The sequence below is a fragment of the Stegostoma tigrinum genome, chromosome 36 (genome assembly GCF_030684315.1).
Source record: "Stegostoma tigrinum isolate sSteTig4 chromosome 36, sSteTig4.hap1, whole genome shotgun sequence".
Classification (NCBI taxonomy): domain Eukaryota; kingdom Metazoa; phylum Chordata; class Chondrichthyes; order Orectolobiformes; family Stegostomatidae; genus Stegostoma; species Stegostoma tigrinum.
In genome coordinates this window covers 26,592,932-26,606,557 of record NC_081389.1, presented here as the reverse complement: position 1 = coordinate 26,606,557, position 13,626 = coordinate 26,592,932, and the positions used below count along the sequence as shown (strand labels likewise).

The following is a 13,626-nucleotide window of genomic DNA, read 5'->3' as shown; positions in this document are numbered from 1 at the left end:
CTGTGACTATTTGTATTTGGATATTGGGATGCAAGGCTGAAGTATTGAATTAATTTTCTGCTTATGGCTTTTGGAAGGAAAATTGATGACACTTAGATCATGGTGCAAGAGGAGGTAATTCAGTCACTTGAAAAGGTTAAAATTGAGATAATTGGCACTTGTAAGATTACAGCTGAGGCATTGTATGTAGTTCTGGGCACCACACTAAAGGAAAGTTTGTGAACACGTTGGAGAGTGCTGAAAAAAAATCACAAAAATGGTTCCAAGACCATGAGAGGGCAGTTACGAATGTAGATTGGAGAGAATGAAACTGTTCTTCTTAGACTTTTGTCTTCCTAAGAAGAGATCTGAGAGAAGTTTTCAAAACCATAAAAGGAATGGGTTGAGTAGATAGGGAGAAACTTCAACCTTTTTAAAAAAAAGAATGAAAGGACACAGATGTAAAGTGATTTGCAAACATAAATGGAATGAAAAGAACATTTTCACACAGGTAAAATTTGAATCTGAAATGCATAGCCTGAAAGTATGGTGAAGGCAGTTACTTGAGACATTCAAGAGGGCAATGTGCAAGAGTATAGGGAAGAACACGAAGTCACTGCTCATTGAAGAGCTATTGCAGATGCATTGGCCAAGCAGCCTCCTGCACTGTTACGATTCCTATGATTTTTGTCTGTACTTGAATGTTAATAAGGTACCTGGATTATATGCAATACATGTATGGATGCTGAGGGAAAGGAGACTAAATGGCAGAGCCACTGGTCATAATGTTTTAGTTGTCTTTACACTTGGGTAGTGGGCACATGGCATAGTGCTGGTATCTCTCCCGGCTTCTTGGTTCAGAGGTATTCATGTCCAACTTTTCCAAGAGGCCTATATTTGTACTTGGGGGTACCAAAGTGGACAATTGCAAATGTTACACCTTTGCTGACAGAGGTGTAAAGATAATCTTAAGCTAGTCAGTTTTAAACCTTGATTACGAAGAATCTTCTAGAAACAATAATTCAGAATAAAATTAATACAGGACACATTTGGACAACAGCATGTTACCTTACAGCAAACCAGCACACATTTTTTGAGGGTACATAATGTTTATCAAGGTTGGAGATTTTTGAGTTAATAAAAGATTAATGAGGGCCATGCTATTGATGCAGTGTATGAGAGTTTTTGGAAGGTACTTAATACAGTGCCACATGACTGATTTTTGCCAACAAATATAGAAATCGTGCAATAAAAGGGACATTAGCAATATGAAATTGACTGAATGACAGGAAATAATTTAGTTAATTGATTGTTTGGAGTAGTGGATAGTTTATGGTACATTTTTGCAGGAGTAAGTATTGAGATCGCTGTTGTTCCTGAAACACAGTTGAGTAAAATAACAAGAATTTGTGCCTAATGCTGACTTTACCTGTATTGTGAACCGAGAGTCACATAATATAGAACTTCAAAAGAATGTAGGCTTTGGATGTAAGTTTCCTCGCTGAGCTGGAAGGTTCGTTTTCAGACGTTTCATCACCATTCTAGGTAATATAATCCAGTGAGCCTCCGGTGATGCGCTAGTGTTATGTCCCGCTTTCTATTTGTGTTTAGGTTTCCTTGGGTTGGTGATGTTACTTCCTGTTCTTTTTCTGAGGGTGGTAGATGGGCTCCAAATCAATGTGTTTATTGATGGAGTCCCAGTTGGAATGCCATGCTTCTAGGAATTCTTGTGCGTGTCTCTGTTTGGCTTGTCCTAGGATGGATGTGTTGTCCCAATCAAAGTGGTGTCCTTCCTTATCTGTATGTGAGGATACGAGTGATAGTGGGTCATGTCGTTTTGTGGCTAGTTGATGTTCATGTATCCTGGTGGCTAGCTTCCTGCCAGGTTGTCCAATGTAGTGTTTGTCACAGTTCTTGCAAGGTATTTTGTTTGTTGTCTGTATAGGGTCTTTTAAGTTCATTAGCTGCTGTTTAGTGTGTTGGTGGGTTTATGGGCTACCATGATGCCAAGAGGTCCGAGTAGTCTGGCAGTCATTTCCGAGTTGTCTTTGATGTAGGGGAGAGTGGTTATGGTTTCTGGGCACGTTTTGTCTGTTTGTTTGAGTTTGTTGCTGAGAAATCGGCGGACTGTGTTCATTGGGTACCCGTTCTTTTTGAATATGCTGTATAGGTGATTTTCTTCTGCTCTTCGTAGTTCCTCTGTGCTGCAGTGTGTGGTGGATCATTGAAATAATGTTCTAATGTTCAGGGACATAACACCAGCGTTTCACTGGAGGCTCACTGGTGATGTTACTTAGAATGGTGACGAAATGTCTGAAACCGAACCTTCCAGCTCAGCGAGCAAACTTACATCCAGAACCTCAACCTGAGCTACAACTCTTCTCAAAACTCGCAAATGTAGGCTTTTTTTTTCTGGTGGCAGATTAAATTTAGTTTAGAAAGAATTGCTATAAATAGGAAAGAATCTTTTCTGTGTGATTGGCTAACTTCATTGCCCTGTTAAAGCTATAATGTAATCACAAAGTAGCTGGATTTCTTTACCTGCAGAGGTCCTGAAACTCAGGTGAAACTTGCAGAAGATGCTTCACAAATAAATCATTATAGCGCAGATGAAGATGAGGAAGATTATAGGAAGCAATTGTCTTATTTTGGCCGCAGAAACTTGGAACAAAAGCCAACAACTCAGCCTCCAGCCAGCAGCCATCCTGAATCTGTGAAATCATCAGAACCTGTACTTCAGTCTAACTACACTGGATATTTACCCAGGTTGGTTGACAAGAAGAAGTTTTAAATTTTTGCCAGGCCTTTGTATATATTTTTTCTCTGTTGCAGTTGAGAATGTTTCTGCCTTCATGAGAGTAAGATTACAGATTAAGTACTTGCATAGTTCTGCGACTGAATTCTAAGGTACAAAGCGGTTAAGTTCCTACCTGTGCTGGTTAATTGTCAGTGTAGCTGCTCTGGAGGAGGTTTCATTCCCATGGGTGGAGTGAGGCAGGAAGAAGGGGAGGGGTGCAGGGGTGGAAGAAAGAAGTGAGGTGGAGCAGAATGGGATGGGTAGAGGAAGTGTCATGAGTGCAGAGGAAGGGTCTGTAGTATGGAGGATGAGATGACCAGGTAGAGAAAGGGCAGGCCATGTGGTGGAGAAAGGGAGGGTAGAACATAGAACATAGAAAAGTACAGCACAGTACAGGCCCTTCGGCCCACGATGTTGTGCCGTGGAATAATCCTAATACAAAAATAAAATAACCTAACCTACATTCCCCTTAATTCACTGCTGTCTATGTGCCTGTCTAGCAGTCGCGTAAATGTCACCTAATGACTCCGCTTCCACGACTACCACTAGCAAACTATTCCATGCGCTCTCAACTCTCTGGGTGAAGAACTTCCCTCTGACGTCTCCTCTATACCTTCCTCCTAACACCTTAAAACTATGACCCCTCGTGGCAGTCAATCCTGCCCTGGGGAAAAGTCTCTGGCTATCGACTCTATCCATGCCTCTCATTACCTTGTACACCTCGATCAGGTCACCTCTTTTCCTCCTTCTCTCCAGTGAGAAAAGTCCAAGTTCAGTCAACCTCTCCTCGTAAGACAAGCTGTCCAGTCCAGGCAGCATCCTGGTAAACCTCCTTTGCACACTCTCCAAAGCCTCCACATCTTTCCTATAATAGGGCGACCAGATCTGGACACAATATTCCAAGTGTGGTCTCACCAGGGTTTTGTAGAGCTGCAGCATAATCTCGCAGCTCTTAAACTCGATCCCCCTGATAATGAGAGGCAAAACACCGTATGCTTTCTTAACAACCTTATCCACCTGGGTGGCAACTTTGAAGGAGCTATGCACTTGAACACCAAGATCCCGCTGTTCCTCCACACTGCCGAGAATCCTGCCTTTAATCCTATATTCAGCATTTAAGTTCAACCTTCCAAAATGCATCACTTCGCATTTATCCAGGTTGAACTCCATCTGCCATTTCTCAGTCCAGCTCTGCATACTGTCAATGTCTCGCTGAAGCCTGCAATAGCCCTCGATACTATCAACGGCACCTCCAACCTTTGTGTCATCAGCAACCATACTAACCCACCCCTTAACCTCCTCATCCAAGTCTTTGATTAAAAACTACAAAGAGCAGAGGCCCAAGAGTAGAGCCCTGTGGGACACCACTCAGCACTGACCTCCAGGCAGAATACTTACCATCTACAACCACACTCTGCCTCCTGTCAGCCAACCAATTCTGAATCCAGACGGTCAAATCACCCTGTATCCCATACCTCCTGACTTTATGAATGAGCCTGCCGTGGGGAACCTTATCAAATGCCTTGCTGAAGTCCATGTACACCACATCCACTGCTTGACCCTTGTCAACCTGTCTCGTGACTTCCTCGAAGAACTGCTGACCACAGATGTAAGACTGACTGGTCTGTAATTTACAGGGATTTCCCTATTCCCTTTCTTGAAAAGAGGAACAACGTTTGCCTCCCAACAATCTTCCAGTACAACTCCCGTGGAGAGTGAGGAAGCAAAGATCTTTGCCAGCGGCTAAGCAACCTCCTTTCTCGCTTCCCGGAGCAACCTAGGATAAATCTGGTCTGACCCTGGGGACTTATCAATCTTAATGTTTTGCCAAAATTTCCAGCAAATCAACTTGCTCAATCTCGATCTGTTCAAGCCTGTTTTCCTGCTCCTCAAAGTTCTCATTCACAACAAGGTCCCTTTTCTTAGTGAAAACCGAAGCAAAATACTCATTTAGGGCTTCCCCTATCTGCTCAGACTCCATGCATAAGTTCCCTACGCTATCTCTGATTGGCCCTACCTTCTCCGTGATCATTCTCTTATTCCTCACATATGAGTAAAATGCCTTTTGGGTTCTCCTTAATCCTTCCTGCCAAGCCTTTTTTGTGCCCCCTCCTGGCTCTCCTCAGTCCACTTCTGAGCTTCTTCCAAGCAAGCCTGTAATCCTCTAAAGCTGTGCTAGACCCTTGCTTCCTCCACCGTACTAAAACTGCCTTTTTCTTTTTGACGAGAAGCACCTCTGTTCCCATCATGCAAGGCTCCTTAATCTTACCCCTTCTTACCTGTCTCAGAGGAACAAATTTGTGCATCACTCGCAACAATTGCTCCTTAAACAGCCTCCACATGTCTGCTGTGCCCTTTCTGTGGAATAGTTGCTCCCAATCTGTACTTCCCAGCTCCTGTCTGATAGCGTCATAGTTTCCTTTACCCCAGTTAAATATCTTCCCCTGGTAACTGCATCTTTCCCTTTCCATGGCTATGGTAAATGTGAGGCTGTTGTGGTCACTGTCACCAAAGTGTTCTCCCCCCACGAGATCTGACACCTGTCCTGGCTCATTGCCGAGCACCAAATCCAAAATGGCCTCCCCCGGCGGCCTGTCCACATACTGAGTAAGGAAACCCTCCTGACAAAAACGGCTCTATCCAAACCATCTGCATTAAGGAGGTTCCAATCTATATTGGGTAAGTTGTAATCACCCATAACAACAACCCTGCTACGTTTGCACTTTTCAACAATCTGCCGGCCAACGATTTCTTCGATCTCCTACTGCTATTTGGGGGTCTATAGAAAACCCCCAGTGAAGTGACTGCTCCCTTGCTGTTCCTAACTTCCACCCATACTGACTCAGTCGACAAACCTTCCTCTGCAATCTCAGCCCATACCACCTCAGTAGACGAGTCCTCATCAAAGGTTCTTTCAGCCACTGTTGTACTGTCCTTGACCAACAAAGCCACACCTCCCCCTCTTTTACCACCTTCCCTGACCTTAATGAAAGATCTAAACCCTGGAACCTGCAACATCCATTCCTGACCCTGCTCTATCCATGTCTCCAAAATGGCCACAACATCGAAGTTCCAGGTACCTATCCAAGCTGCAAGCTCACCTACCTTATTCCAGATACTCCTGGCATTGAAGTAGACGCACTTCAATCCAGCTTGCTGTTTGCCAGCACACTCCTGTGACAGTGAGGTCCTGACCATGTCCTTCCTACACTCATCCTTCTGTGTACTAGGACTACACCTCAGTTTCCCATCCCCCTTCTGAGCTAGTTTAAATCCACCCGAATAGCACTAGCAAATTTCCCACCCAGGATATTAGTGCCCCTCTGGTTCAAGTGGAGACTGTCCTGTTTGTAGAGGTCCCACCTTCCCCAGAATGAGCCCCAATTGTCCATGTACCTGAAGCCCTCCCTCCTGCACCATCCCTGCAGCCACGTGTTCAGCTGAAATCTCTCCCTGTTCTTTGCCTCGCTATCACGTGGCACGGGTAACAAACCAGAGATAACCACTCTGTTTGTTCTGGCTCTCAACTTCCACCCTAGCTGCCTGACAACCCTATGCCTCTTTCTACCTATGTCGTTGGCGCCTACGTGGACCTTGACTTGGGGCTGGTCACCCTCTCCCCCTCAGTACCCCAAAGACACTATTCGAGACATCACGGACCCTGGCACCTGGGAGGCAACACACCAATTGAGTCTCTTTCGTTCGTGGCAAACCTTCTATCAGTTCCTCTAACTATTGAGTCCCCAATGACTATCATGCTCTTCCTATCCTCCCCTTCCTTTCTGTGCCAGAGACCTGCACCCTACGGAATGCCCCTGGTAAGTTTCTCCACCACCACCCCCCCACCAATTATCCAAAACGGTATACTTGTTTTTTAGGGGAATGACCACAGGGGATCCCTGCACTGACTGCTTCTTCCCCCTTCTAATAGTCACCCAGCTTTCTTCACGTAAATAGTAACTTATTTCCCTGAAACTCTTGTCTATCACTGACTCTGCCTCCTGAATGATCTGAAGTTTATCCAGCTCCCGCTCCAGTTCCCTAACGCGGTTTTGGAGGAGCAAGAGTTGGGTGCACTTCCTGCAGACGTATTTGGATGGGATACTAATGGTGTCCCTCACCTCATACATCATGCAGGAGGAACATTCCTCTACCTGCACTTCCATCCCCGCTAATCCTCTAAACAGAAGGTTTTAAAAAAAAGAGAAGCTTACCTTGATTTGTCCCTGGTGCATAAGGTTAGAGGAGGTGGATGGGTGGGAGGCCCTACAAGGGTCGGGTCTCAGGTTTACACAACGATCAGTTGTATAGCCGAGGGATGGGGGTTAAAAAAAGGTCACTCCCTTTCCAGAAACCTCTGACCTGAGGTGCTGCCGATCGAGGTAAGCTTTTTATAAATTCAAACAGTGACTCACCGGCTTCCTGACAGGCCCCTGGTCCAAGCTCCCACTCGCGCTGCTGCTGCAACAAGAAATGAAGAAGGATGGCATAGGATGGGCGGAGGAAAGATGGGATGGGCGGAGGAAAGATGGGATGGGCGGAGGAAAGATGGGATGGGCGGAGGAAAGGATGCATGGGAGAAAGAGAAGGGAAGTGAATGGGATGGTGAGGGGGAGGGGTGGATAGGAGGGGAGATACAGTAGGAATGGGAACGCAGCAAATGAGGGACACATGAGTGCTACTATTTCAAATTCATACTGTACTTCTCTTACATTCGGTGGTTTACTTTTCAGGTTGTTTCAGCTGTGTATGCATAGGAGACAATTAACCATTTGGCCCCTCAAGCCTTCTCTGCCATTCAGGCAGGTCATGTTTGATCAATCACCTTGTAAATATTGATGTCATCAGCATCTGGAATCTAATACACAAAAACATATGATTAGAAGTAGGTCATTCAGTCCTTTTATCCTTAGTAAGATCTGATTGTAATCTGAAATGCCTGACTTAACTTACCTTTTTCTACTCCTTACTTAACGAAAGTCTGTCTCCTTCAATATTCAATAATTCTTACCACTACCTTTTCAAGAAGAGAGTTGCAAAGATGCCCTCAGCTCACTGAGGAAAAACAAATTTCCTTTTCTCTTTTAAATGGGTACTCATGATATTTAAACAGTGGCCCTCAGTTGTAGCTCCTTCCATAAGATGAAACATCCTCTCCACGTATACCATGCCAGGACCCCTCCGATCTTTTTCGCTTCAATCAAGCCTCTTAGTTTTCTGAACTCCAGCAGTTGGAAGTCGAGCTTATCTAATCATTCCTCACTCGATAACCACCCTGACCTAAATTCCAGATATTAATCGAGTAAACTTTTTTACTGAAGTGCCTTCAGAACATTTCCACCCTACCTTAAATAAAATGGCCAAGACTATGCATAGTATTTAAGCTGTCTCGCCTGTGCCCTGTATGACTGAAATATAACCTTGCTTTTTTTGCATTCTGTTCCCCTTGTGCTAAATGCCATTCAGTTGCCTTTCCTAATTAACTCTATCTGCACACCAGCAGTTTGTTGTTCATACATTTGAACACCTAAATACCTGTGCATCTCAGAGCTCTGCAATCGACAATGGTTTCATGGTCATTATTAGACACTTAATTCTATCTGCCATGGCAAGATTTAAACCTTGGTCCCAAGAACATTATGGATGTCTCTGAATTAATAATCTAGTGATTATCATGAGGCCATTGCCTCCCCAAAGGAAGAATGTCATGGAATATTTTCCACTTGGCCAGATGAGTGCAGTTCCAACAACACTAAAGAAACTTGACACCATCCAGGACAAAGCAGCACTGCATCCACAAGCATCCACTCCCTCTGCCACCAACACTAAGTAGCAACAATGTGTACTATCTGTTAGATGCGCTTCAGAAATTCACTCAAGATCCTCAGGACAGCTTCCAAAACCATGACTGCTTCCATCTAGAAGGATACTAGCAAGTACATGGGAATACCACTACTTGCAAATTCCTCTTCAAGCCACTCACCATCCTGATGTGGAAATATATTGCCCTTCCAAATCAGCAACAAGCTAATTCAAAGTTGTTTATGAGCTTGCAGTTGTCTGTTCAAATTAACACAATTTACCAAAATACTGATTTCATGTGATTGATTCACAACATTGCACTTCAATAAATAAATTTTAATGTGCATCTAGATTGCATCATTTTCCCCAAGTATACTGTGACATCCTCACCAATATGAAGTGCATCACATCAAAAAAGATGCGAGCTGATATTGTGTTAGAAGTTATAATTTTGTAATGTTTCTGTTTAGCTTTTGTACTTCTCAAATGTTCCATTAAGTAAGTTGGCTATACCAGAAGAATTGGGATGTGTACTGCAATCATTAATGGGCTAAGTGCACCATTTTGCTAGATTTGGGAATTAGTGTGTTTGTGATGTTTACACCCTTTTTTTGTTGTTTCTGATTGCAGTTTCAAAGAACTGAACGTAGAAATATGCTTTACTAAGAATTATAAATTTTTTTACAGGAGTGCACAAACAAACTTGGATCATGTTGTCAAATCCAGCACCAATGAGAAGAAATATGATTCTGTATCACAGTTGCCCAGCCTTCAGTCACGGTATAGGCCACCACCACCATCTAGTTTGAGCTCTTCGTTGCCACTGCCAGGGCATCCCAAGCTTTCTCCATCTGAAGGTAATGCTATTTCTCTCTACATTTGTTTCGAATACATTTGGTCTGCTTTAAGTATATATAGAAGAAATAGCTGCCCATCTGCTGGAGAGTGAATCAGTTCATAATTTGCGCAACATAGTGCACATCTGCAGAGTTCATTGCAGCCCAATGTAAAATACAGAGCGACCGCATTCAAACCACTGTTTCTGTGTGATTGCAAGAAATTGTTTGTAAGTTGAAACAGGATAGAAAGAAAAGAATTCCATGTAATAACATGGCTCATAAGTTCCTTTAAGATACCTCAAATCATTTTGCAAGTTTTATGAAGGTGATCGTTATTGTGTATGCAAGATCAGCACCCTGCTTACACAGCAAGGTCTGGCAAATTGCAATGACTTAAGTGACCAGTTAACCTGTTTTGATGTTTGAGAAAGGATAATTCATCAAAGCCACAAAGAAAACCTCCCTGTCACTCTACAGTTGGTGCCATGGAATTTTTGATCATGCAGGTGGGGTTTCACTAACGTCTTTCAAAATGAATCTCCCTCCTGCAGTGCAGCAGTGAAATGATGCTCTGAAATTTGTGCTCAACTCATGGACTGGGGCTGCAAGACTATCTGAGCCACACTATCTCCTGTTAATGAAATATGCGTATTTATGTGAATCTCAGGCTCTGATTAGAAATTCTTTCAAATGCAAAATCTTTGTGCATTGATGAAATGATGTGTGTTGTCTTCCCTCTGGAATCTTGTCAATGTTTGACCAGTAACAAAGAAACATAGAGATGTTTAAACTCCCATCTGTTTGGCTTTCTCTCATACTTGTAACTAAAGAATACAAGGGATGAACTAAGTGTCGTCACTATAATTAAAGAATCCGTATTACACAGACTAATGAGGCTAAAGAAAGAAAAGTCCCTGGCACTGGTGGCTTGCATCCTAGGATCCTAAAAGAGGTAGCTAGAGTGGATGCATTGGTTCTAATTTTAAAAACATCTTTGGCTCCTGGAGAAGTAATAGAGGATCGGAAAACTGCTAATATGACATGCCCACGCAAAAAGAGAGGAAGGCCAAAAGTGGGTAACTAAGCAAATTAGCCTAACATCTTGTTTTTGGAAATCTGTTGAAGTCAATTATTAAGGAAGTAATAGAACATTTAGAAAATCATTCACTAATCAGGTAGTGTCCGCATGGCTGCATGAAAAGGAAATCCAGTCTGACTATTAGTTTATTGAGGATGTCTGAGAGTGAATAGAGAGGAGCCAGTAGGTCTACTATATTTGAACTGACAGAGGGCATTCGACAAGGTACCTCACAAAAGGCCATCATGTGATCTGTTGTGTTGGAGCTAGTAATAATGATGTGGATAGAGAATTGGCTCATTGCCATCAAACAGTGAGTGGAGATAAGGGGTTGTTCTTCAGGTTGGAACCCTGCTGGTTATGGGTTGCCCAAGTAATCAGTGCTGGGAAGGAATCTGTTTACAATATATATTAATGACTTAGAGGAAAGATGTGGATATACTGAAGCCACACTTGCAGACAACACTAAAATCTATGAAAAGTTTGGTTGTGGGAGGATGCAAATGGCTTAGAGATATATTAGTACGTTTAGTGCCAAAATATTGAAAGTGGAGTATGATGTGGGAAAATGAGGAGAAGTTGTCTATTTTGGAAGAGAGAACAGAAGAACATAATATTACTTAAATGGAGAGAAACTTCAGCTGCAACATAAGTGGATTTGGGAGTAACTTGTGCATGAAACACAAAGCTCATACTCTGGTATGCAGCAAGTAATCAGGAAGACTAATGGATTGTTGGTCCTTATTTCAAGGGGGTTGGAGTATAAGAATAGGGAAATCTTGCTGCACCTAGACAGAGGTGATGAGACCACATTTATACACAGCAGTTTTGATCTCCGTATTTGAGAGAGTATCTCAATTTATTGGACAATGTTCGGAGAAGGCTCACTAAGAAAATCCCTGGTTATGGAAGGATTGCCTTTTAAGCAAAAAATTTTTAAAAAGTTGGTATTTACTCAATGGTGTTTAGAAAAATGAGAGGTGATCTTATTGAAACGTATAGGATTCTTAAGGGACTTCACAAGGTAGAAGCTGAGAAGATGTTTCCCTCGGGAGAGTCTTGGACCAGAAGGCATAGTCTCGGAATAAAGGGTGCCAATTTAAAACCAAAAAGGTTTCCCTTGAGGGTGGGTTGCGAGTCTTTTGAACGTCTTTCCACAGAGAGACGTGTGGACAGAGTTCTTGTGTGTATTTAACACTGAGATTGATTACGTTACTGATCCAGAGTCTAAGGTAATTGGAAAATGGCAGTAAAGTGGACAATGAGGAATGTCAGATCAACCATGATCATACTGAATAGCAGAGCAGGTTCAGGTGCCAAACAGCCTACTCTTGTTTGTAATTTTTATGGTGACTTCCCCTTTGCTGCAGACTTAAACGTATCAGGTAATTGCGCAAGGTTCACAAAAGCCAAAATACAGGTTCACCTCCCCTGGCAGTGTCACTGAACATGCTGTTGAAGCTTTTCATCTTGCATTGATCAGGATAGAATCTCAGTACTAAATCTCAAGGGAACAACAGAGTATCCTGCATAAGAGGATGTTGATTTATTGGCAATCTTTGAGACTGGCAGACTTCCTGTTCATGTTAATATTTTCCACTTTTAGTGAGGGATTCCTTCATTTTCAAAAAGAACATAGAGGACCTGCAAGTTGACAGCAATGCAGTGACTCTGTTTACTTATTTACTGCTGCAGGAAGCTTTATAGATTTAGAACATAGAACATTACAGCACAGTACAGGCCCTTTGGCCCTCGATGTTGTGCTGACCTGTCATACCAATCTCCAGCCCATCTAACCTACACTATTCCATGTACGTCCATATGCTTATCCAATGACGACTTAAATGTACCTAAAGTTGGCGAATCTACTACCATTGCAGGCAAAGCGTTCCACTCCCTTACTACTCTGAGTAAAGAAGCTACCTCTGACATCTGTCCTATATCATTCACCCCTGAATTTAAAGCTATGCCCCCTCGTGCTTGCCGTCACCATCCTAGGAAAAAGGCTCTCTGTACCCACCCTATCTAACCCTCTGATTTTATGTTTCAATTAAGTCACCTCTCAACTTTCTTCTCTCTAATGAAAACAGCCTCAAGTCCCTCAGCCTTTCCTCGTAAGACCTTCCCTCTATACCAGGCAACATCCTAGTAAATCTCCTCTGCACCCTTTCCAAAGCTTCCACATCCTTCTTATAATGCGGTGACCAGAACCGTACGCAATACTGCAAGTGTGGCCGCACCAGAGTTTTGTACGGCTTCACCGTAACCTCTTGGTTCCGGAACTCGATCCCTCTATTAATAAAAGCTAAAACACTGTATGACTTCTTAACAGCCCTGTCAACCTGGGTGGCAACTTTCAAGGATCTATGTACATGGACACTGAGATCTCTCTGCTCATCTACACTACTAAGCATCTTACCATTAGCCCAGTACTTTGCCTTCTGGTTACACCTACCAAAGTGCATTTATGTGCCACATCCCAATATCTTTGTGATCTAGACACACAGCCAATGTTTGAATCTTTTCATTGAGTCAAATGTAGCAATTATGAATATAGCAAACTGCAGAGTTTAACTAATGTGTACCCAAATAGGTGGTATTGCCATGGGATGCCCTCTAGGACTGCTTTCGCTGACATCTTTAGTTTCCACGAGAATTGTTCCTTTGAGGGAATAGCCCTTGCCTCCTACCCCTTGCATGTTTTCAACATATAAATGATAAATTGCTATCTCAAATCGACAGCTGCATTGTAAGGACTTCTGACATGGTTGATTATTCTTGCCTCAAGTTTAGCTTTGAAATGGAGCAGTTAAAATAGTGCATTTTCCTCTGTGCAGGTTGAGAAATCTGCAGTTGTTTTTAAAGCATGCCAATTTTGACTGATCAGTATATGTTTTGGTATTTCTACAGTTTCACACTCAAGGTTGGCCTCACTAGCAGCCTTTTAAGTTAGACCTGAGCTCTTGCTTATTCGGCAGGCTTGATGCTGAAATAGGCCACATGTAAACTATCTTGCAGAATATTGACCATTCCGATTGATCATTGCTTGCTGGTCACAAACTCGTGCTTGGGTCTAAAGCTGCCTGTTATTGGCCTTGAGAAGTGCCAAGTCTACCTCAGCTTATAAAGAT

At 42.9% G+C, this 13,626-nt stretch overlaps 1 protein-coding gene across 5 annotated transcripts in view; it reads left to right on the top strand.

Annotated features, from left to right (window-relative positions):
• Positions 1-13,626, top strand: part of tjp1a (tight junction protein 1a) — a 174,442-nt gene that overhangs the window by 141,749 nt on the left and 19,067 nt on the right. For 4 of the 5 annotated variants that reach the window (XM_059640092.1, XM_048520639.2, XM_048520642.2 and 1 more), the window contains 2 exons: positions 2,527-2,745; positions 9,266-9,435. In XM_059640092.1, the coding sequence (XP_059496075.1) occupies positions 2,527-2,745; positions 9,266-9,435 (389 nt within the window). The remainder of the gene's footprint in view (positions 1-2,526; positions 2,746-9,265; positions 9,436-13,626) is intronic. The other variant, XM_048520641.2, reaches the window with a different exon arrangement.